This window comes from Cervus elaphus, chromosome 2 (genome assembly GCF_910594005.1).
Source record: "Cervus elaphus chromosome 2, mCerEla1.1, whole genome shotgun sequence".
NCBI classification, from domain to species: Eukaryota; Metazoa; Chordata; class Mammalia; order Artiodactyla; family Cervidae; genus Cervus; species Cervus elaphus.
This window is the reverse complement of record NC_057816.1, coordinates 3,681,810-3,706,556: the sequence shown is the minus strand read 5'-3', so window position 1 is coordinate 3,706,556 and position 24,747 is coordinate 3,681,810. Positions and strand designations below refer to the sequence as shown.

Genomic DNA, 24,747 nt, shown 5'->3' with positions numbered 1-24,747 from the left:
ATCCAGCTGCTGGGGTGGGCTTCGGTCTTCCATGGCATGTCCATATAGCGTCAGCTTAAAAGGAGAATCTCTCTTCAGGGTCATGGAAACCAAAAAAATTACACCTATTTTTTTATTCTTCTTTTTCTGTAAGACTTTGAATGTTTTTCTCTTTGGTTAAAGTGAACTAGTGAGAAAAAATAAAAACTCAATTACAATTCTTCTACTTCAACATTGAAACGCTCATCTCTCGCCCCACCAAACACAGTGCGGGTCATCTTTGGTTCCTACTTAACGGTCCCAGCCACTGTGGGTCTAGTTCGTGCGTCTGAGTCCTGGCCCCCAGACTTGTTCCACTGGCTCCATCAGACCAAGCCACACTTCAGGGCCCATCAGCAGTTCAGGTTTCATGGAAACTAATTGGCTTTTCTATTTCCCAGAATAGTTCATTTTATTGAGAAAGAAAGGGCCAGGTCTTCCTGATAAGATCATGTGAAACAGGGTGGAGAGGATTAGGTACTGGGTGATCTGGCTGCCTGAGGTGAAGTCTAGAGCTTCAGCCAGCTGAGTGCTGGCCCCGAACATCCCAAGGCCTCATCCACAGTAGCGGATATTTGCAAAAAGCTCTCCAAGTGCTCCCCGACTACCTGGCAGGTCCTTTACGTAGGATGACACCCTGTCAAGCTCTCTAACTGTTGGAGAAGTTGGGGGAAATGTCTTCATGAAATAGAATAAAGCATAGAGCATCTTTATTTTTTTAATGAGATGATGGCTCTTCCAGATAAATTTTTTGGCAATTTTTGGTATATGAAGTTTGGCCCAGGACTCAGAGAGGGTCAGCTGTGCCGTGGAGTGTCACCCAGTATCCCCTCAGTTCCCACCACTTGGACAAGTTAAGCTTCTGTCGCCTGCTCATGCTCCCTGCCCCCACCAGCCTATGGCGGTACAAGCCCACAGGGAACAAGGCATTAGGCCTAACAGGAGTGGCCAGCTGCCTCACCGTGCAGCTTCCCAGCTGCACGGGCCCCAGCCTGCGAGACCGCTGCCCAGCCCTGCCGATGGGCTCTGTCTCCAGGTCTGGTTCCAGCCCCGACAGCCTGTTGGTCAGGTTGAACTAACCCCAGGGGCCACTGTAATAAGACACCATAGACCAGGTCGCTTAAGGCAGCAGTTTTAAGCTCTGATAGTTCTGGAGGCCAGAAGTCCAAAATCACAGTGTCAGCAGGGCTGTGCTCCTTCCGAAGGTTCTAGGGAGGGTTCCTCCAGGCCTCTCCCAGCTCTCTCTGCCACTGACCATCCTTGATGTCCCCTGCTGACAGATGTGCCTCTCCAGTCTCTGCCACCATCCTCAGGGGGCCTCCTCCCCCCACTCCCGTGCACCTGTGCGTTTTCTCTTCTTCAAAGGACACCAGCCACAGGAGCAGGGCCCACCCTCCACCATCATGACTGCATCTTCACTCGGTCATGTCTGCAAAGACCCTGCTAACAAATGAGGTCCCACTGTGAGGTTCCAGGGGCCGGGATATGGAGGACACAACTCAGCCCTCGGTACGAGAGCCAGCCTCCCCTCGCAGGGAGCTAGGCGGGGCGGGGGCTGATGTGACCCTCTCTTGCAGTGCGCCCCGGGGGGCTGCCTGATGGAGCTCTGCATCCAGCTCAGCATCATCATGCTGGGGAAGCAGCTGATCCAGAACAATCTGTTTGAGATCGGCATCCCGTGAGTAGCTTCTGGCCTCAGGTCTCAGCGAGCATGGGGGCGGGGGCAGGCCTCCCGGTGGTCTGGGCAGCAGGTGACGCGGGGCCTGGACCAGGGCGGGGGCACCAGAAACAGGGAGGTGGCGAGGACACGAGGAAGATGGGCAGGAACAACTGCCTGGTGGACGAGGGAAGGGGTGAGGCCAGCTGACGCCTCCTCTCCCAGTGGCCGAGGATGCAGGATACAAACTGTTTTTGTTCAGTCACTCAGTCCTGTCTGACTCTTTGTGACCCCATGGACTGCAGCACGCAGGGCTTCCCCGTCCTTTACCATCTCCTGGAGATTGCTCAAACTCACAGCCATTGAGTCGGTGATGCCATCCAACCATCTCGTCCTCTGTCGTCCCCTTCTCCTCCAGCCCTTAATCTTTCCCAGCGTCAGTGTCTTTTTCGACTCATCGGAAAAGGATATAGATAAGTGCCCCCAAATCCAAGTGCTGGCCCCTGTGGTCCAATGCACCCAAGTCTGCTCGGGCCCATCCAGACCCCTGACACCTTGGGGCCCTCCCCAGCCTCTGTTTCCTTATGTCAGGGGTCCCCAACCTTGGGACCGGGGACTGGCACCTCCTGTCAGATCAGCAGCAGCTAAGGTTAGAAGTAAAGTGCACAATAAATAAAATGCTCTTGAATCATCCAGAAATCATGACCCCCCCTCCAGTCCAAGGAAAAATCGTCCTCCACAAAATCGGTCCGTGGTGCCAAAAAGTCTGGGTACCACCACCTCATGTCACAAATGAAGCTGTGAGGCTTGCCCCCTGCGTGCCCCTGGGGGAGAGGGCAAAGGAGCTAGCCCATCAGCAGAGCGGTCATCACAGACACGTCAGTTCAGGCTTTAAAACAACCTGGAGGGGTCACACCCCCAAGCCCACCTTCCTGGAAGCCTAACCTGGGCGACATCATGCATCCTCCAGGAAAATGAAGAAGTTCATCCGATATCTGAGGCTGAAGCGCCAGAGCCCCGCGGACCACGACGAGCACGTGAAGAAGAAGCAGCGGTACGAGGTGGACTACACGCTGGAGCCGTTCGCAGGCCTCACCCCGGAGTACATGGAGATGAGTGAGTGACGGGGGCCCCGGGGCGGGGCGGGGCGGGCCAGCGGCTGCCCAGGGCTCCGCGCGACACCCCAGGACTGAGCCCTGTCAGCCGCAGCTGTGTCTCTGGGCGGGCAGTGCCCAGGGTGGGCCATGAATCCCGGGGCTGGGGCGAGAGAGAGAGACAGCCTGCCAGACGTGGTTACACGGCAGCCGCTTGGAGCCTCCGGACACCACCTCCCTCCACCCCCCACGCGGGCTACCCTGGCCTTCTGCAGTTCAGTCGCTCAGTTGTGTCCAACTCTTTGTGAGCTCGTGGATTATAGCCCACCAGGCTCCTCTGTCCGTAGGATTTCCCAGGCAAGAATACTGGAGTGGGTTGTCATTTCCTTCTCCAGGGGATCTTTCCAACCCAGGGTTTGAATCCACATTTCCTGCATTGCAGACGGTTCTCTACTGCTGAGCCACCAGGGAAGCCCTCTCTTTCCTATTACCCAAATGCATAGAAGTCGCGCCTACCTCAGGGCCTTTGCACCAGCTGTGGCCTACCTGGAATTCGCTCCCCTGGTGCTTCACTCCTTTCCTCCAAGGCTCTGCTCAGAACGTCCCCCACCAGAGGGATCTCCCCAGTGTGTGACGGGGCAGCCCAGGCCCTGCTGTCTGCCTCTCCCCACAGCTGACATTTTATTCCCCGGCACTCTCTCACTGCCCCTCCATCTGTCTCTCCTGTAGACTTGAAGCTCTGTGAAAGCCGGCCTTTGGGATTTTTTTTCCTCTTCACTGCTGTACCCCCTGCTCCTAGAACAGGTCCAGGTATTCAGTGGGTGCTCAGTGTGTGTTCAGAGTGAATGGACAAGTGAAGGCGGAGACGCACGTGGAGGGGTCCCAAGTGTCGTGTCCCCTGACCACCATGGATAGCTTAGCTCAAATGCGGGTTCCCGGGGCCCATTCCCAGTCTGTTGGGGTGGGACCCAGGACTCTGCATTTTAACAGGCACCTGGGCAAACCAGCCAAGGACTGCTCTGCAGGGTGAGGTGGTTCGGGCCGGGTGGCCTTGGAGCGCAGGAGTGGTTCCGTTTAACAGTACCTGCTCTAGCCCCGGGGGCAGTCAGTCACTCCCAGCTTCTCAGATGACAGTGCAGAAACAGCCCTGAGACTCCCAACAAGGAGACCACGTGAGGTCCCGTGGAGTCCCCCGTTTTTTCCCAGAATCAACTCCAGGCTGAACCAGAGGCAGGCGGGCAGCTCCCTGCCCTGCAGGCGCCCCACCCCCCCCACCCAGTCCTGCCCCCGCCTGCCTGTTGACACTCATCCTGGGGTCTTGGAGGAGGGTCTCCACTGCCGGCCACCTGACCCTGTGGGAGATAGACACCGAGAACTGCAGCCTGTGATCAACTGGAAGACCCCGCTCCATCGTTTCCCCAGATTTCCATTTTCCTGGTGGCTGGAGAGTTCAGAGTCCTCTGGGGTCTGGTGAAATGAAATTCCTGGGACAGCCCCCTGCTGCCCACCAGGGAGCAGCCCACCCCATGCCCGCTGGTCTCCGCCTCCAGGCTGACTCAACTGGGATGGAGCGGAAGGAAGTCAAGTCCCTGCTGGGCAGGACCGGCCCTCTCCCCCGCCCCACCCGCACCTCCATGGCCCTCCCCCAGCCTGTCTGTCTAAGATGAGGCAGTGTCACTCTGGAGTCAGAGAACCTGCAGCCTCAGGGCTGAGCGGCCCCTGGCCCTCCGGGGGGCCTCCATCACCTCCTCCATCTGCAGAGCCTTCAGAGAAGACCACCGCCCCCAGAAGCACCCCACAGAGCCCCTGTGGGGCGCAAGGGGCCAGCAACCCCACGCCGGGATGAAGGCTCACCCCAAGCCCCACCCGCCCACCCACTAACAATGGCCACACTCAGCCTGCCGGCCCGGGTGACATTTGGCCGGCTTCCTTGTTTACCGCCTGGCACCAAGCGCCCTTGGACAGCATCTGGCTGTACAATCCCTGAACCCACTTCCCCCACTTGCTTCCGTTCAGCAACCTTTCCCTGACCTTCCCGGGCACTGGGCCTCTGTGGGCTAGAACCTCAGAGGCCGAAGGTGCCCCGGAGTCGGCTGGTCGATGATGAAGATGACGAGAAAGATAGAGGGAATGAGGCAGAGGGGCGAGATTGTCCGGGACAGCGGACGGTGGTTCCCCGCTGGCTCCCCGAGGCCTGATGGAGTGGACGCCGCAGGCTGTTGGAGGCACACTGATGCTGGCACAACCCCCCCGCCGGGTCCTAGGAGGCATTAGGGCCCCTTCCCTGCCCGGACACAGAGCAACTGAGTCTGGGCCTTTGTGCTCACAGGCACCCTTTCCCCATCACTGGTAAATTTTTTCATGATCAGACTATAAGTGAGTACACACACATTATTCAAGACTCAATGTGAAGGTTCAGAACCCGACTCCTGGCCTGGGGTCACCCAGGGCTGTGGGGCCTGTCCCAAGATCCCCTCTCACACACGGGAGGCAGGGCGCCGTCTGGCCCAGGGCAAGGGTCCCGCCGCCCTGGGCCGGGGGCCGCACGTGCTGACCGCCGCCCCTCTCTGCAGTCATCCAGTTCGGCTTCGTCACCCTGTTTGTCGCATCCTTCCCGCTGGCCCCACTCTTCGCGCTCCTGAACAACATCATTGAGATCCGCCTGGACGCCAAGAAGTTTGTCACTGAACTCCGAAGGCCGGTGGCCGTCAGAGCCAAGGACATCGGTGAGTGTCTGGGCCCTGGGAGTGGAGACCCTGGGTTTGGGGAGAGGATCCCACTCCCCAGAAGCCAGAGGCACAGCTGGCCAGGTGGGGCCCCGACTCCTCACTGCACCTGCCCTGGAGGGAGACTCAGACACGAGGCAGGGGTGGCGGGATGCATGTGCCCCACCCGACCCCCCAACTCCTGAGATGTGCAGGCCACAGAGAACGTTAGGGAGCCCCGACCCCCCAACTCCTGAGATGTGTGGGCCACAGAGAACGTTAGAGAAGAGCTCAGGTCTCAGATGACTAGGTGTCTCCCCAGCCTGCTGCTCTGGCAGGTCCATGAGATGCATTTTCTCTGTTGGTCCCCAGCACCCCTGCCCCACCCCAAATGTCTGTGTGGGCCCAGAGCACAGAGCCAGACCACGGGGAAAGACAGTGTTAGCTGCCCAGCAAGTGTCTTCCTACACAGTGTATCATGTAGTCATTTAACATTCACAGAAAAGATAAAGGAGGGAGCCCCCCTTCTCCTGATGAAGGAAGAGCATTGTGTAACCTGCCTGGCCGGTCAGGATCAAGAGCAGCCTGGGCCTTCTAACCCCAAGTCACTAAGGCACTGCGGGTTGTGGGACTGTACACTGAACATCAGGAATAACTTTCAAATAGTCAGGGACCTCAAAAATGGAGCCAGCTTCCTTGTGCAGTGGTGAGCTCCCTGTCACCAAAGGCATGTAAGCAGACGTGGGTACCCATCTGTCCAGGAGTGGGGGGATCTAGTGGGCAGGGCTCAGAGACCCACACATGCCTCGGCCAGAGCCAGCCCTCGTCAGCAAGGACAATGCCCATCTTATCTTAAAGAGAATCGACTTAAACCGAGATTCAATTTTCAGGGTGAAAACAAAAAGTCTTTATTGGAACTTTATCTTGAAATGAGATGGGAAATTACAAAATGTATTCTTTTTATTTCCTATTGAATACAATTTTAGTTAGAACAGCACCTGTGCCACTTCTGTGCTGGCTCCCAAACAAGATAGAACTGCGTGTCAGGGGTGTCATCGGTCATTCCACCAAATTAAAGGTGCACACCAGACAGACAGATATTTGGGTTGGACCTTTGTGTTAGTTGCTCAGTTGTGTCCAACTTTTTGCAACCCCATGGACTGTAGCCCACCAGGCTACTCTGTTCATGGAATTCTCCAGGCAAGAATACTGGAATGGGTTGCCATTCCCTTCTCCAGGAGATCTTCCCACCCCAGGGATTGAACTCAGGCCTCCTGCATGGCAGGCAGACTCTTTACTGTTTAGCCCAAACATAACCCTGCAAACATGCAGGGCCGTCATCACTCCTTCCAAAAGCTTCTCCTGCCTTTGGCGTTAGGTCATCGCATCCCAGGCCAGGGACTCCTTGGCCGGTGCTCCATCCTGTGGTGTGGCCCCCACCGACCAATGATGCCAGGCCTACCAATTCTCCACCATCAGCCCCCTAGATGCCTGGAATCCTGCTTCACACAGTGCACCTTCTCAGGTTGTACTGGATGAAATGGCCGTTTTCACCATTTAAACATGCTCAGATATCGGTGATTTCACCTGGTTCACGTTTGTGCCTTGGCATCCATGGTGTCTGACCTGCCGGGCCCAAGCTTAAGAGGGTCCAGGAACACTTGCTGTTCCACCAGGAGGGACGTCTGAGCTCAGCTCCCCTACAGAGGTCATTGCCCTGTGTTTTGACACTTAAGTCTCCTTCCTGTCCGGGCGACCCAGACAACCAGTAAAGACTCAGCCAAGAGATGCCTTTTCCACCAGACTTTGTGGTTTTGAAGGATGTAAAAGGATGTGAATTCTCTGGCTCCCAGGGTCCCTGATGCTGCCTTGCCTGTGGCTCCGGAGTGAGCCTCTGCACCACACACCTCGACTCTGAGGGCCACGGGGCCGGGTAAGAGCCATCCAGAGCAGTGGGCTTGCCACTGTGCTGGGTCAGAGCCCAGCTCACGCTTCTGTGCAGGGTTGGAGGGTAGACGTTCTTACCTCTGTGGACTGTGAGGCGACGTGCAGGCTTCTCACTGAAAGGTGAAGTTTCTCTTGTGAGAGCGGTTCTTCCCTCCTGGGCCATCCAGTCACAGGCCTGGCACCACTCTGGGCCACTGGCCAGATCTGCGGATCCCCCAACGACAGAGGACGAGATGGTTGGATGGCATCACCGATTCAGTGGGCATGAGTTTGAGCAAACCCCGGGAGATGGACTGCAGTCCATGGGGTCGAAAAGAGTCGGACACAAAAGAGCGACTGAACAACAACCTCGAGATTGAGGTGATGTGAAGCCAGGGCTCTCTGAAGCGCCCCATGGCCTGCTCTGAGGATCGCCCAGGGAGCCGTGTCTGATGTTGGACTTTCTCTGGGGCTTTTTGCTGTTGTGTCCCCAAGGAGCCTGGTGAGGACGCTGGGGTGAATCCTCGGTCCCACTTTCCAGATGGGGAGGCTGAGGCCAGGTGCTGAGCAGAGCCGAGCTGGACCAGATTAGCTCAAGCCCTCGGCCCCTCCTGGCACATTTCCGTGAGGGCACACCTGTGGCGTGGACGGGGCGGACATGGCAGCCTGCAGGCACTCCCTGCACGGTCCTTGGGAATTCTGAGCCCGTGCCCAGTGGCTGTGAAGAAAAAGCGCCACTCCTACCATTTGCTCCTTACAAAGGCCCAATTCTCAGGCACCCGGAGGTCCCAGGCAAGCCCACAGCGGCCACTGTTTGCTTTGGCATCCTGTGCCTGGCAGAGCCGCGGCCACACCCCACCGCAGCACCCTAAACCCTGCAGCCCCCCAGGATGGAAGCGAGTCCCAGGATGCGCCCCCCCCAAGCCGTCCCTGGCCCTGGTGTTGTTCCAGCACCAGCAGGGCTTGGAGCACGTCCTCGGGGTCTCTGCTCACGGCTCCGCGACTCTGCTTACGGATCACCTGCTGACTTCCTGCTTCCTGCCCCGTTGGTCGAAGCATAATCTGGGTTTGTTTATGGGCTCCTCCACCGTAACCTTTCCTTGAAGAGGCTTTTGTGTTCCTCCTGTGATCCATGTGGGGCCCTGAAGGGACAGGGGCCCCCGCGGCCCCCGTGACTGCACCCAGAGGGCCTGGAGTGTGTGGAGGAAGCACCAGTGCCGTCACCGCTCCGCTCAGCCACGGAGAGGGAGGCGCAGTGGCCGAGGGGACCCAGCCCCTGCACATGTGGGCGCTGGCTCCAGCCTCCCAGGCCTGACCTTTCACCCAGGGCCGGCATCTTCCTGCCCTTGGGCTCCCTCTTCAGAGCCTCCCGGGTGAGAAACCCTTCCTGCATTCAGCCCCTGGGAGCTGCAAGCTGGCTGGCACGTCCAAATACCTCCCTAGACTGTTCTTCCAAACCAGGCTCGGCATTGAAGAAGGAGACGGGTGAAATGAGGTGGAGCCCTGCAAGATGTCAGAAGGAGGCTGAGATTCGCCCCAGGCAGCATCAGCCCCTCGCACTTAACTAGAGGTCGTCAGGACAGTGGTTCTCATCATGCGGCGTGTGTTCGAATAATCCAGTGGGTCGAGACTCCAGCAGAGGCCAATCCCGTGGGCTGGGACCGGCGTCCTGGAGCCCGGGGTTCTGGGGTGGGGGTGGTGGGGGTCACACAGAGAACCATCGGCCTGGGCATAGAGACACCGCAGGACGTGTCGGACAGCCTCAGTCCCCCGCCATGCAGCGCTCTCTCTGGCCCAGTCATCTCCCCTGCGCCATCCCCATTTCCTGCTGTCACCTCTCTCAGATCATTGACAGACTCGTTTCCTCCTGCTGGGCTCAGGAGCCACCTCCCAAGGGAGCTCCCTGCCCAGAGGCCTCAACTTGGCGGACTGGCCAGCACTCCAGCACCCCCACCCGGAGTTCTCAAGCTCAGATTGTGTGGGACCCCATGAGTGAGTGGACAAGAGTGCCTGTTCTTGGTTCCCTAGAAACACCCAGCCCTTGGAGGGTTTTCTTCTCCACGCTTTAGTAGGGTCTGGGTTTGGATAAATGTGTTTCTTGAAGCCACTTGCGATCAAGGGACTTGGCCTGGTAGAGAGAGAGCTGCAGTGCATGGTGTGGCCTGAAGGGGACGCCACTGCCAGCCGCCTCCAGCTGTTGTCGCGGAGATGCCAGCTGGGAGCTGAGGCTCTTGCAGAAACAGCTAGTCTAAATTTTTTTAAAAACACATCATCCCGATTTGTATACACCCATTGACATTGTGGGGCTTCCCCACTGGCTCAGTGGTAAAAAACCCTCCTGCCAATGCAGGAGACGTAGCTACTATCCCCGGGTCAGGAAGATCCCCTGGAGGAGGAAATAGCAACCTACTCCAGTGTTCTTGCCTGGACAATCCCACGGACAGAGGAGCCTGGTGGGCTACAGTCCGTGGGGTCACAAAAAGTCGGACATAACTAAAGGAGTAAACAACAGCAACAGCATTTTTTAAGTAGCCGGCAAGATTGATGAAACTCCCCCGCAGCCCCCTGGATGTGGCAACCTCTGCTTGGGCAACCTCTGCTCCAAGAGTCTGGTTGGGAGGACTTTCTACGCTCGTATAGTCACTCAGCAAACACTTCCCCAGCGCTGAAGCTGAAGCTCCCGTACTTTGGCCACCTGATGTGAAGAGCCGACTCATTGGAGAAAGACCCTGATGCTGGGAAAGATTGGGGACAGGAGGAGAAGGGGGCAACAGAGGATGAGATGACTGGGTGGCATCACCAGTTTAATGGACGTGAGTTTGTGCAAGCTCTGGAAAAGTTTGGAAACTCTCCCAGACAAACCTAGACAGCATATTAAAAAGCAGAGACATCGCTTTGCCAACAAAGGTCCATATTTGGGGCACTGGAAATGCTTGCCCTCATGGAGTGGTCCCTGGCCGGGACTGGGAAGCTGCCCTCACACCTGCCCTCAGGGGCTGGGTCTGAGCCGGTGGTTTCCCAACTCTGGGGCACATGGGCCTGAATCCTGCAGTCTCTGCTGACCATCAGCCTGCACCCCGCAAACGGGCACTCACTGCAAGAGCAGGAACACCCGTGCACAGCCTTATGGGTCCTGGGTGAAGATGCCCCACCCTGCCACTGTCCCCACCAGCCCTTTCTGTTGTCACCGTCTCAGATCTGGCTCCAGGCAGGGGGAGAGGGTGAGTGGGACAGAGTTTCAGCCCCAAGTCTGTGATGATGTGTTCCTGACCTGATAAGACGCCGTCAGGGTGGGGACAGTGGTGGCCAGGGATGCTGGGCCCCTTTCCAGGAGCCACAGCCTTGGGGCCCTAAGGAGCGGGGCCAACCCTGGGCCCTCAGGCTTCCTTCCTGGGCCTCCTGGTTCTTGTCTCTGCTGGGAGCGAGGCCAGCGGGGCAGCTGGAGATGCTCCAAGTGCTGTGTGGTCATCCACATTCCCCTGTGATTAGGTACAGCCCTGCTTCTCCTGGTGATGGACCAAGGTGGGGTCTAGATGGAGATGGTTTGTACCTCACTGAGGCTGTGCTCCTGGCCTCACCAGCTAGGAGCCCCGGCTCTGCTCCTGACCCTGGCTCTGCATCTGGCCTCTCCCTGAGTGTGGTTTTAACATCACTGTGGTGGTTCAGTTGCTCAGTCGTCTCCGACACTGTAGCCCCACTGACTGCAGCACGCCAGGCTTCCCTGTCCTTCACCATCTCTCAGAGCTTGCTCAAACTCACGTCCATTGAGTCAGCGATGCCATCTAACCATCTCATCCTCTGTCACCCCCTTCTCCTTTTGCCTTCAATCTTGCCCAGCATCAGGGTCTTTTCTAGTGAGTCAGTTCTTCGAATCAGGTAGTCAAAGTATTGGAGCTTCAGCTTCAGCATCAGTCCTTCCAATGAATATTCAGGGTTGATTTCCTTTAGGATTAACTGGTTTGAGAGTCTTCTCCAGCATCGCAGTTCAAAAGCATCAGTTCTTCAGCACTCAACCTTCTTTATGGTCCAACTCTCCCAAACCATACACGTTTACTGGAAATAGCATAGCTTTGACTATATGGACCTTTGTTGGCAAAGTAGTGTCTCTGCTTTTTAACACACTGTCTAGGTTTGTCACAGCCATCCTTCCAAAGAGCAGGCACTCCTAGCACTAGAGCTATGGAAAAGCTTCTGGACACCAAATTTTGTGGATTCCATCTCTAATTACTGCTGCATGGGCTCTTTGGGGAGGGGAAGCTACATCTAGATTGAATCTTCGTCTCTCTAGAAAAACCAGTCAGTAGTTTACACAGCTTCATAGCAGATTGCTTAGAACCAGGAACCAGGTGCTTCCAAGCATCCCTCTGCTAATCTAGTTGGCTTCCAGCAGTCGATGAGCCCTTCAAGCCACGGGCTCTGCCATTCACCAGGCTACCCCGGGCCCTCCCCAGACGACTCCTAGCACCACCAGTCTGACCTGCCCCACAGGAGGGCCAAACCAGCCCTGCCAAGGCCAGGCTGCCGCCGGCCTGCCCAGATTACTGAGAGCCCCAGCAACTGCCGCTGGCCTGCCCAGGTTACTGAGAGCCCCAGCAACTGCCGCCGGCCTGCCCAGGTTACTGAGAGCCCCAGCAACTGCCGCCGGCCTGCCCAGGCTACTGAGAGCCCCAGCAACTGCCGCCGGCCTGCCCAGGTTACTGAGAGCCCCAGCAACTGCCGCCGGCCTGCCCAGGTTACTGAGAGCCCCAGCAACTGCCGCCGGCCTGCCCAGGTTACTGAGAGCCCCAGCAAAGAGGGTCTTGAACCTGTGCTTCTTTGCCCTTCTCCCAGGAATCTGGTACAATATCCTCAGAGGCGTCGGGAAGCTTGCCGTCATCATCAACGTAAGTGACGTAGGGACCTCAACTGGCTGAGCCGCCACGCAGACGGGGCCCCTTCTGGGAAGCTGGTCTCCGCCTGCAGTCTTGGGCAGCCCCGCTGAGGGAGTGCCTCCTGGCTCTGCTGAGGAGTGGGGCGAGTTCCGGGCGGGAATGACACAGCTCTTCAGCCGTTCTCCACAACCCTGGGCAATACCCTCCGCTGCGCCCACCTTGGCCCCTAAGTCCCCTTCCTCCCCGGAGTCCTGAGAGAAGGAGATAGAGGCCGGCAGGGCAGAGGGAGACCCAGAGAGAGTCGTCAGCAGCTCTTCTGCCCTTTAAACCAGTTAATTTTCTCTCCTTTATGGGAAGCTCACACCTGCTCTTTAAAAAAGGTTTGGGAAATGAAACATGGAGAGAAGAGGAGCCTGCTAGCCAAATACATACACACACACACACACACACACACATACACCTGTGCGCGTATGAGCCTGCTGGGAACAGCACCCCACCATGGCCCTCTCTGCCCCCACATCTGCTCCTCACCTTCATGACACATGAACCCCAAGTATGAGAACCTCAAAGTGTCTGCAGTCCTGTGGCCCTCACCCCTCCAACCCACCGGCCGAGCCTGAGCCCCGCAGAAGCTACCACCTTGTATCTTGGGGCGGGGCAGGCAGACAACCCCCCGGAGCAGATGGTCAGTCATGGGGCTGGCTCGGTCCCCATAGCACAGGAAGTGACGCTCAGCCCAGACAGATCCCTGGGACCTGCTGTCCCTGCGGGCAGGCCACCCCCATCAGCCACCCACTCCTGCCGGCTCAAGGCTTTGAAACCCGTCCATAAAGGGAGGCTGTGGGCAGAGCTCGTCCACCCATCCGGGCTGAGCCGGGGGCCACGTTTTAAGGAGGTACAGTCCCTCTGTGTGCAGGGTAAGCATGGGGTGCTGTGACCAGAGCAGCTGGGAACAAGCGGGGCATCTCGTGAGAACAGACGGCTGCCACGATAACAGAGACAGCAGCATCCTGAGCGTTGCAGGCCCCGCTAAGGCCTCTCTGCAGACCGCCCGGCCATGCACGCATGGTCTCTGTAGGCAGGGGTAGTGCCCCATCTTGCGGATGACACAGCTGAGGCGCACAGAGGTCAGGCCACTTGCCCAGGGTCACCCGGCCAGCGAGAGGCAGAGCTGGGCTTCAGGCCTTCGGGTCCCTGCTCCGACACTGGCATCACACCACGCTGCCCCGGGGACTGCCCCAGCATGGGGGAGCTGGGTCTGGACTTTAGAGTCTACAAGGCACCTTCCCTCCCTGCCTCATTCCCTTTCAAACAAGCCAGGAAGGAGAGACACCTCCCATGGGTGCAGTTAACCCTGTCTGACAAGAGGAAATGCAGACACAGAGAGGTCAGGCACTTGCCCAGGGCCACCCAGCCAGCAGGAGGCAGCCAGCGTTGCCCCCCAGCCTTCTCGTTCAGGGGCACCCTGTTCCCATTCCCAGCACTCTCCTCGGGATGCTGGAGGGGCTGACGGGGGGTGCCCCCAACCCTTCATTCGTTCACTTGGCGAGCTGGGGCCATGGGGTCACGTTTGCCAATGTGGGTCACTGGCCAGGCCCAGGGCAGCGCTGCCCAGGCTCGGGTGGGGCAGTGACCCTCCCCGCTGGGGGCCACGCTGACCTCTCCGTTCCCTGGCCAGGCATTTGTGATCTCCTTCACGTCCGACTTCATCCCTCGCCTGGTGTACCTCTACATGTACAGCGAGACGGGGACCATGCACGGCTTCGTCAACCACACCCTCTCTTCCTTCAATGTCAGCGACTTTCAGAACGGCACGGCCCCCAGTGACCCCCTGGACCTGGGCTACGAAGTGCAGATCTGCAGGTACCACCCAGCAACGCTCTCTTTCTTTTTTTTTCTAACATATTTATTTGGCTGAGCCAGGTTTTAGTTGCAGCATGTTGGACCTAGTTCCCTGACCAGGGATGAAAGCCAGGCCCCCGGCATTGGGAGCTCAGAGCTAAGGCTGCCAGCCTACCAGGGAAATCCCCAGCAACTCTCTTTAAAGAGCCCCATTTGGGGGGCTTCTGGAAAAACCCCAATTCAAGCCAGAATTCTTTCCAGACAAATCACAGAACAGCTCAATCTTGCTTCAGAGAAAGAAAAAAAAAGATTCCTGGGTTGGAGGTTGTTTGTCGCTCAGTCGTGTGTGACTCTTTGCAACCCCATGGATTGCAGCTTTCCTGCCCTTCACCATCGGTTGGAGGTAGGAGGTGATTTATCATTTCCTTTAACTAAGAAGTCCATGATAGCTTCAGGCACGGCTGGATCCAGGGGCTGCCACTTGTCATCCAGCCCCATTCTGACACTGCCTTTCAACATGCCTCCTGCACGTTGGCATCATCTTCTGGCAGGCAGAAGGGAATCCCCCAGCAGTCCTCTCTACTCCAAAGTCCTGGTGGGAAGAATATTTCTTTCCCACTAGTCAGCAAAAGTCCTAGGATTGGGTCTCACTGACCTGCCTTGGGTCACAGGCCCCCCCTTGAACCAACCACTGTTGCCAGAGTGCGGGGTCTCTCTTTGGTGAGGTCTGGGTTGTGTGCCAGGGTGTGGGGTTGTGGCCATATATTTGGGGGCATCTCGAGGAAAACTGGGGTTTTCAAACAAGGGGTCATGGATGCTGGGTGGGCAAAAGCAACAGATACCCAAGACAGTCATTCAGAGCAGGCGGGGAGTGCCCCAGGAGAGACGGAGGCAGGGATGGGATGTGGATGGTGGGGGCGAGGGCACAGCCAGGCCTGGCCATTCACTCTGCATCTTCCATGCGCCAGCCAGGAGGGGTTAGGGGCTGGGGGCTCGGGTCTGGGGGCTCGGGAACGGGCAACATGATCCCTGCTGTCCAGGGACTTTGTACAGGGGGCAGCAGAAGCGTAAACAGATCCGGTTAAAGGGGTAATAGTAGCTGGGAGCCTAGGGGAAGGCTGGGGACACGGGGGGTGTTCCAGGGAGAGGGCATGTGGGTGAAGGCAGGGTGGTGGACACTGGTGGGCTCTGGAGCGTAGAGCGTAAAGCCCCAGCATGGTGGACGGTGAGACCGAGGCATCGGGCAGGGGCCCCATATCCCGGCTCAGGAAACAGGACTGTGGTGTGATGGGCCACGGGCTGAGACGAGGCTGAGAGCAGGGGGCAGAGTGCAGACAGTGTGACTGCAGCTCGGTTAGTACCCGCTGACCGTCTAAACTGCCCGGGATTCAGAACAGGATGACCACAGGGACCAAGACACATGTCACAAAGCCGCAGTGACAGAGCCCGGCCCTTCCTGCAGGGCGTTGTTTGCTCCACGCCTGTCCACTCTCACTGTGCACCCAGCTCCGTCAGGCCCACCTGTCTGTCTTCACACCCTTGACCTGGCAGCAGGATGTGGAGGCGGCTGCCAGGATCCAGGGTACTAACAGCAACGAGCTGTAGCTGGTGGCTGCAGAAGAAAAACAAAACCACCAGGCCCCAGCAACGGGAAACAGCACACCTGGGGTCCCTGGAGCCAGCCAGCGGGCCCGCCCGCTGTAGGTGCGGCTGATGACTTTGACCAGCGCCTGCACCCCGTGACCCCCCACCCAGGCATTAGATCACGGGGCGTGCTGTGTTCAAGTCAGGGCAGGGACTGCACTTGCTCTGGGACCCGCACAGCGGTGAACATGAGTCAGTTGGAGCCAGGCCTGCCAATGAGGGCAGACGGCATGCAAATACACAGCACGACACGCTGCCTGCTGCTGAGAGGCCCACCCCCCGCACGGTTCAGGGCACACAGATGTGAGCAGATACATCAAGGAGAGGCCGGGTGGTCTGCTCCAACTCCCGTGTGGCCGCCGTGGGCAGGGTCGGCCTGGAGAGCTGGGGGTCAAGGGCAACAGCTCAAGGTCCCTTCCTCCCCATTGTCGGCAGGCCCGGGCCCCAGAGACCCCCGAGCTTCCAGTCCGGCCCCCCCCCCCGCCCCCCGCTCGCCTCTCTTGCTTTGTTTGAATGCCCCACGCCAAGAACATGCTCAGGCTGACCTATTTAACTCAAAATGAATTTCAGAGAAGAATGATTTAGAACAAAGAAGGCAGGGAGATAGGTGGTCATTTTATTATAAATCCCCTCAAAAGATCAATGTTGGTGTTTACAGGGTAAGCGTCAGTTTTCAAGAATGGGGTCCCGGGCACCAAGCCCTCCAAAGCAGCCCCCCATCCAAGCGTTGGTTAGGAGTCCTGGCCACACAGCAGGGGGACAGCGGGAGGGCTGAGGAGATGGGGCAAAGACCCCGGGGGCTTTGTGGGGGTTGTTTTTTGTGTTTTTGGCCCTGCCGGGTCTTAGTCGAGGCACGTGAGATCTTCAGTCTTCCCTGCCACATGCCGACTCTGAGTTGCAGCATGTGGAGTCTAGTTCCCTGACCGAGGATCAAATCCAGGCCCCGTGCACTGGAAGCACAGACTCTTAGCTCCTGGGCCACCCAAACACCCCCTTTTTAAGCGAGACCCGTGCTACCTTTCCCCCACAGAGGTGGAAGGTCATGGGCCAGCCCTATCTGCTCCCTGGGACTCTGGCTTTAGTCAGGCCCACCTGTCCACTGGCCACGATTAAGTCCTGTGAGTGCTGCGAGTTCCACGCTGCCGGCTGCTCCCTGTCAGGCCACCTCCCAGGGGAGTCGGCTGCAGGTGGTGCAGCACCCAGCCCAGCCTGCGGCCGCGGGTGTGAGCAAAGCAGCTGAGAGCTGTGATCACTGCTACCGTGCATCCCTGCCTTGCAACAAGCATGGTCTCTTTGAATGCTCACAGCCAGCTCCAGAGAGGGCAGGATCATCCCCCGTGGGGGGAGCTTGCAGGCTGAGTGCAGGAGCTGAGCCGGGAAAACAGTAAGATCGTCTCTGACAGAGGTCGGTGCAGGTGATGGGGCTTGGCGTCTGGACACGTCTATAAATGGGCTTTGAGGTATGTGTAGGAGTTTGCCAGGTAGCGCAAACACATTTCCCAGCACCCTAGTGCGGCTGGCCCTGAGCACAGAAGGAAGAGGGAGGAGCATGGGTGTGTGGGGGCTGACGGTGGGAGAGCAGTGGCCGCTCGTTCCCACAGATCAGGTTGTACAACTTCTGCACGGCCCAGCAGCTGGCACCAGCGTGAGCGTTCCCTGCCCGATCCTATCTCTGGGGCTGGCAGCTTACTGCTGCACGGGCTCTCTGAGACATCTGTCCTGTTGCCTCAGAAGACACAAAGCTCTACGGATGAGGGCCCCTGTCTGTGCCCCCACCAACCCTAACCCCGAAATGGGGCCTGGTGTGCAGCGCTGCTCAGGAAATTCTTGGGACGTGACTCAGTGAGGGAACGCCAGGCCGAGGCCCAGAGGGGTCGAGCGATGCCACGGGGACACACAGCGAGGCGGGAGCCAGGTCCGTGGTGTACCAGGCCCACATCCCCAGCACCGGGGCCTCCTCTCCTGGCCCCCCGACGGGGCCGCGGCTTTTGTGACGGGCAGAGTGCACCTACGGCCCTGCACCTGCAAACCGCCCCGGCCGGGCTTCCTCAGGTGGCCTTGGGGAAGCTCTTCCCACACAGAGAGGGTCGGCCCTGTTAAAGCCGGGCACCCCAAATTTGGGAGCAGCTGGGGGGGCCTAGGTGGGGAAAGAACCCCGGGTTCCCCTTCTTCCTCTGCCCCCACCTCGGGCATCTCTGGACCTCTGAGAAAAAGGCAGAACTAGAGCCATGGAAGCCCCCATGTTCCCACCGTACAAGGGGCTGAGGTGGGACCTGGGGGACCCTGGGAGTGAGTGCTGTCGCCCAGCAGGGCATCAAGAGCCAGGTCTAGAAGCGGTAAGAGCCGGTGGTGCTCGGAGATAAGAAGGTAACATCTGGGGGGAGGTGCCCTTCAGACCCTGGGGCTGGCAGGGTGGCAGGGGACGGGATGGACCTGGAGACAGTCTCCTGGTGTCCTGACCGCACCAACTGTGTGTTTAACCTTCATACATGGGCTACTTTGCAAGAACGTTTCGTTTTTTGCAACAGTTTCCCCCACAGAGGGTAAAGCCTGGAGAAGCAGTTTTCACCCTGGATCTCACAGCACGCGGCCTGTAGTTCTGTGGACGCCGGGGGAGCTGGGTAGAGGCTCCGGGTTAGGGACCCCACCCCTTTCCACCCAGAAGGCCCCACGCCCTCTGTGTGACCCACTGGAGTCTCCGGGGCGGGCAGTTCTTTATGGTACCAGGGCTGCACTGCCTTCAGAGTTTGGGACCCCCAAGCCAGATGGTCCCAGAGCCCCCTTCTGTGGGCCCCCAGCTGGGCTTATGGGGACACCCCCTCAGGCCTGCCTGGCCCACATGGGCACCAGGATCCCCTTCAGTGTGGGGAGAAGCCCCCCACACTGTGTGAGCTGGTGGGGCTGGGGCTGCCCTGCAGGCGGCCCAGGCTCTCCTGACACGAGCCTGGCAGCGGGGCCGGACCCCAGCTCCTCCTGAAGACCCACCTCGCTTTTGCAGGTACAAGGACTACCGAGAGCCGCCGTGGTCGGAACACAAGTACGACATCTCCAAGGACTTCTGGGCTGTCCTGGCCGCCCGGCTGGCCTTCGTCATCGTCTTCCAGGTGCGAGGGCCCGCTCGGCTCCCGGAAGTGCTGGGGGCTGAGGTGCCATGGAGGCGCTCTTGCCCAGAAAAGGGTCAGGACGGCAGGAACTGGCCGGGGTCGGGGGCTTGGAGGCTGGAGGACTCACCCTGGTCACCCCGGGGTGTGAGGTGGTGCTGGTGACCACAGGCCCTGGGCAAGGAGGAGAGGTCCCATACCCTCCTGAGTTAAAGGAAGGCGGGAGGGACCGGAAGGATGGAGGAGGCAGGTCTAGTTAAACACAAGTCGTCTTTATTGAAGGAGACAAGAGAGGAGCCCCTTAGCAACCCCCTCACTGTGCAGCAGAAGATGCCCCCGCAGTCAGGGCTGGCAGGGTCCCGGCTGACACCAGCCCCCACCTCCAGCAGGCAGGGGACCCGGCCCTGCCAGGCCCAGTCTCTGGGGAGGGGAGCTAACCCTGAGGCCTGAGCAATTCCCAGGGGCCAAGATCCAGGCCAGGAAGCCGGCCGGTGCACACGGCACTGAGATCCCAGCTGGGGAGGTCGTACTGGGGTTGCCTCCAGTGTGTCCCCCAAGCCCTGGGATCCCAGAAACTGGGGTCAAGCCCCAGCCCTGCCCCTTCTACACATTGTGGCCCCTGCCAGGACCCCCAGCCCCCAGGTCCCCCTGCCTCGACCACCAGCCTTCCACAACCCACTGCAGTCAGACTAGTGTCTGGGGCCCAGTTCCCCAGAAGCTGAGCCTGAGACGAGGATTCTGGTGCAAGCGGATTATTGAGGGAAGGCCTTGTTGTGGGGCGGGGGTGGGAAGGGGACCTGGGCCAGCGCGTGAATCCTGCCACACAGTGGGCCCACCTTGATGCAGAGAGTACCTCTCGTCTGCCCACGTAGCCTGTCATTGGCTTCAGGCTGGGAACAGGGAGACGGGAGGGGGAGGTTCCCTGCAGACAGGCAGCTGTGAGTGTCAGCGGCCACAGCTGGCGGCTAAGAGCGTCAACCAAGAAAGATGATGGGGGACGGGGGAACCGGCACCCTCTATGGCCAGTCGACTAACACAGCCACACCTGCTCACAAGTGCTGGTCAGATGGAAGTTTGAAAACTAGAGATTTCCATCAGTCTATGAAAGCCAACTCGTCTGCAGGCTTCAGACCAGAAATGTAAGCAGGGAGGCGGCTGGCATGGATTCAGGGCAATCCTGGGAGGCCTGACAAAGGGCAGAAGGGCCTGCGGAGTCCTCAGGGATGGTTTAAGCTCCATTTGTTTTGTGTTCTTTACATTTTAACTATTTTCCTTTGAAGCCTCAGCACTTGTTGTATTTAGTGATGTGTAACCGATTCCCTGGTAGCTCAGCTGGTAAAGAATCCGCCCCCAATGCCAGAGACCTGGGTTCAACAATGCCAGAGACCTGGGTTCAACCCGTGGGTCAGGAAGATTCCCTGGAGGAGGAAATGGCAACCCACTCCAGTATTCTTGCCTGGAGAATCCCCATGGACAGAGGAGCCTGGCGGGCTACAGTCCATGGGGTCGCAAAGAGTCGGACACGACTGAGCGACTAAGCACAACCAATCAGATCGTTTCTTAAGCCTGGAGATTCAGAATCATGCAGACGGTTTTCCTGTTTAAGAGGCCCTACTTCCTGTCTCATTTATGCCCTCCGGGGAGACCAAGGCCGGGTAGCTGCAAGGTGTATCTGAGGTCACAGGGCCGGGGTGATGGGCGGGGCAAGGTGGTGTCCGGTGGGGCGCAGGGGGAGGTGGAAGCGTTTCCGGGGTCGCCCTTCCCAGCCCCCCAACACCGACTCTCCTTCCAGAACCTGGTCATGTTCATGAGCGACTTTGTGGACTGGGTCATCCCCGACATCCCCAAGGACATCAGCCAGCAGATCCACAAAGAGAAGGTGCTCATGGTGGAGCTGTTCATGCGGGAGGAGCAGGGCAAGCAGCAGCTGCTGGACACGTGGATGGAGAAGGACCGGAAGAAGGCGGAGCCCTGCAACAACCACAGCCCCGCCCCCGCCGCCCCGCCCCCGCCCCCGGCCGGCCCCGACTTCCCCGGAGGCTCCCTGTAGCCGCTGGCAGCCCCAGCCGCGCACTCTCTCCTTCCCGGGCAGGCGGCTTCTCACACCCACCTGGCCCGGCGGCTCCTGGGTTTGTGGCAAACCTGGAAAACCGCCTTCTAGTAGGACAGCGTTTCTCCATCTTTTTCTACTTTGTTTTGTTTTCTCTTGTTTTTGCACAAAACCATTATGCAGGGAATCCTGTTCTGTTTAGTGTTCAGCGTTAATCAAAATGATTGCTGGGGCAGGGTGGCATGCAGCAGATGCAGGTGTTTTGTGGATGCGATGCTTGGAGTCTGGGGTCTCCTTGGCAGTTGGGAGGTGAGCCCCCCAAAGTCATCTTCTTTAAACCCTCCTGATGCCATAAGAAAGGTGAGGTGGCATTCCAAGGCATGGGGCAAAAGCTGGCGAGAGATTTGAGAGCAGAGAAATGGATGAGGGATCAACGATATTGACGCCCGTTCCATACGACGTCACCTGTCTCTAGGTGGAGAAAGTGAGATTGTTTCATCACCTTTTCCTTCCACAGGTTCAGACACCGAGGCACTGCTCAAAATGAGAGGTGCCCTGGCTGTGTCACTCAGACAGCCCGGGGGCCCCGAATTGACTCTTAGGGAACTAGCAGGGTGCGGGTGTTCTGCGTGAGCAGTGACAGGCACCTCTGGGGTCCCCCCTGTCAGCCGTGCACCTCCCCCCACCACACCGAAAGAGAAAACGATAGCTGCTCGGTTGGTGTCTGACTCTGAGACCCCATGAACAGTAGCCCACCAGGCTCCTCTGTCCATGGAATTCTCCAGGCAAGAATGCTGGAGTGGGTTGCCATTCCCTTCTTCAGGGGATCTTCCCGACCTGGGGTTCGAACCTGGGTCTCCTGCACTGCAGGCAGATTCTTTACTGTTTGAGCCACCAGGAAGGCCCGCGGGGTGACAGAAGAATGAGCGCTGAGGGATTCTGACCTCGGAGGTGTTTCTGCAGACAGCTTCAGGGTTTCGAGACGTCTTAAGGCTTCCAGGGGTACTTTGCAGCTTCAGCATATTTATTGGTTTTTTTTTTTTTAAATCAGTTCCACAGTGGATGTAAGGGTTTTTTTCTCTGTAGCTCAAAGGTGGAAGGCATTCATTTTATTAGCTAACCAAATATCATTGAGAGGAATTTAAACTACTGTTACTACCAAAGATTTTTATTAATAAAGGCTTCTATTTTGGTAACACTTCTCTATATTTTTACTTACAGGAATGTTACTGTTGGAAATTTTCATTTTAAAAAACTTGTAAAAACAAACCTCATAAGCTGATAGGAATGGTCTCAACTTGCAGCCCCATTATACTAACTGATGATCTGAAATTTCTCAAGCACGCAGAGAAACGTAAGAGAAATGTTCCAGCAAAGGGAGGGGCGAAAACACGAACTTGTTTGTCTTGAACGTGTGGTTGGTGAGCGCGGACATTCCATCAGCTGTCGATTAGGAGGGACGTCCGCGGGGGTCATAGCTTTTTGTTATTTGCTAAAATCATGCCATCTGATGCTTCTGCTTTCTCTTGTACAGTAAATAGTTTGAAATGGGGTTTTTGTATATAAACATTGTATTAAAGATGAGGTGATTACCAAATATCCTTTTATGGAAACCATTTCTTTTTTAAAAAGTGAATGTACACAGATTCACAGAGACTGAACATGCATCTGAATAAATTTGTATACACGACATCTTCCTTCCAAACCCTGTCCACATGACTTCTGCCCCCAGAAACTCAAGGGGCCAACCTCAGAGTCCCGTGATTGAACCTGCAAATTCAGGGAACTCATAAGCCTCCGTTTCCTCGACGCGGGACACCAGACCCGTTCTGGATGTTCTTGGGGCTTTGTCCGAGAGGATGTGTATGTGCATGGCTGTGTGGGCCTGTGCGTGCACGTGTGTGATTGTGCCTGGGTATGCGTCTCTGTGTTGCTTTGTCTACACCTATGCCCAATTGAAGGCAGAATGAGAAGGGGGTGGCAGAGGAAGAGATGGTTAGATATCATCACCGACTCACTGGACCTGAGTCTGAGCAAACTCCGGGAGATGGTGAAGGACAGGGAAGCCTGGCGTGCTGCAGTGCGTCACATAGAGTCGGACACGACTGAGTGACTGAACAACATCAATGCATGCGTGTACACGTATGTGGGGGGTGGGGTGGGCACGCCTTTCCAGCAGCCTCTTCCATGATCCCCAAACCCCATCCCCTGGTCCCAACAGCCCAACAGAGTAGTACTGAAGATTTCGTGGACCTAAAATTGCCCCCAGACCTTTAGGGGACCATCCAGGATTGCCAGTGTGTTTTCTTTTTTTCTATTAATTTACTTATTTTGCTGGGTCTTTGTTGTGGCCTGTGGACTCTTAGTTGAGGCCTGTGGGATCCAGTTCCCTGACCAGGGATCAAACCCAGGCCCCCTGCATTGGAAGCATTGTGTCTTAGCCACTGGACCATCAGGGAAGTCCCGCCAGTGTTTTGTTTTCTTTATTTTAATATATGTTTATTTACTTATTTGGCTGCACCGGGTCTTAGTTGCAGTTTGTGAACTCGTAGTTGAGGCATGTGGGATCTAGTTCCCTGACCAGGGATAAAACTCGGGGCCCCCTGCATTGCAAGCCGGGGAGTCTTAGCCACTGGACCACCAGGGAAACACCCCGCCAGTGTTTTCACTTGGGCAAGTGGGGACACTTTTTCTTTAACTCATCATCTATAATCACCATCATTTCTTGAAAGACTCTCTTTTGCATCAGCAAACCCAAGCCCAAGAGGCCCTGGCTGCCCCGCCGTCAGGAACGTCCTTAAAGCTTGGAACCACCTCCTCAGTCCTGCTGAGGGCGGCTCCCAGTGCCAGCGTCACCAGAAGACCTCCCCTCTCGTGGGGCCTCCCAGGGGCCTGAGAGGCTCACAGGGGAACTTCAGCCCCTCTGGGCTGTGGGGAGACGTCTCAGAGTGGGGCATTGACCCCCCAAGAGCACAGGGCTCCCTGACACCGGAGTTTACAGACACACATCCCTGCAACGTTCAAGAAGCAGCTGGGAGCAAGGCAGACACAGCCCCGTCCCTCAGGGGCGACCTGTTGCAGTGGGCATCAGATGCGGAGCGAGAAAAGGCACCCCAGCACAGCATCATCTCAGAGGAAGGACGGGGTGCTGATGCAAATATAACAGGGGTGTGGCCGAGGGTCACTCAGAGTGACCGAGTTGAGCAGGAAGGCCCCCAGAGTCTCAGCAAGGAGGAGCCGGAATATAAAAGCCTGGAGAAAGGCAGGCAGTTTCAGCAGCAGAGGCACGCACAAAGGCCCTGAGGCAGCGGCGTGATGGGCAGGTCGTAGGGGCAGCAAGAAGTTCATCATGTCTGCGGGGCGCAGGGTGGGAGGTGGGGAATCGGGAACCTGCGCACAAGCCCCCCGGCTCCCTGAAGACTTTGACCTTGGCAGTAAGTCCATGGCAGGGGCTGGCGGCCTCCACCAGGGCAGGGATGGAGCTTACTCACACATGTCGAGGTCTTGGTGGTGTTGGGCGGAGACTGCAGAGGGGTTGGGAGCCAGGGAGGAGAGATGCAGAAATCCAGGTGCGCGATGCAGGCCTTGGACAAGGGTGGAAGGAGGCAAGGGGGAGCCACCAAATTAACTTCACAAAGACCTGGGCTCTGGCAGCGGAAGGACCCCCAGAGATGAGCGGGGCAGACGGCATCGTCATTTCACAGACGGGCACAGTGACGCCCAGAGAGGGTCAGGGCTCCCCTCTGGTCTCACTGCAAGTGGGCCCCACAGCCGCCCCTCGGACCCAGGCCCCTGGCCCCCGGTGCCGAACGGTGTCTGCTCCTGGTGCCTGCAGGGGA

At 57.7% G+C, this 24,747-nt stretch overlaps 1 protein-coding gene across 9 annotated transcripts in view; it reads left to right on the top strand.

Annotated features, from left to right (window-relative positions):
- Positions 1 to 22,600, top strand: part of ANO1 (anoctamin 1) — a 170,107-nt gene extending 147,507 nt beyond the window's left edge. For all 9 annotated transcript variants that reach the window (XM_043924290.1, XM_043924285.1, XM_043924300.1 and 6 more), the window contains 7 exons: positions 1,596 to 1,696; positions 2,646 to 2,791; positions 5,343 to 5,495; positions 12,231 to 12,283; positions 13,950 to 14,134; positions 18,756 to 18,861; positions 20,651 to 22,600. In XM_043924290.1, coding sequence (XP_043780225.1) covers positions 1,596 to 1,696; positions 2,646 to 2,791; positions 5,343 to 5,495; positions 12,231 to 12,283; positions 13,950 to 14,134; positions 18,756 to 18,861; positions 20,651 to 20,908 — 1,002 coding nt within the window. In that variant the 3' untranslated portion in view covers positions 20,909 to 22,600. The remainder of the gene's footprint in view (positions 1 to 1,595; positions 1,697 to 2,645; positions 2,792 to 5,342; positions 5,496 to 12,230; positions 12,284 to 13,949; positions 14,135 to 18,755; positions 18,862 to 20,650) is intronic.
- Positions 22,601 to 24,747: the final 2,147 nt, after the last annotated feature.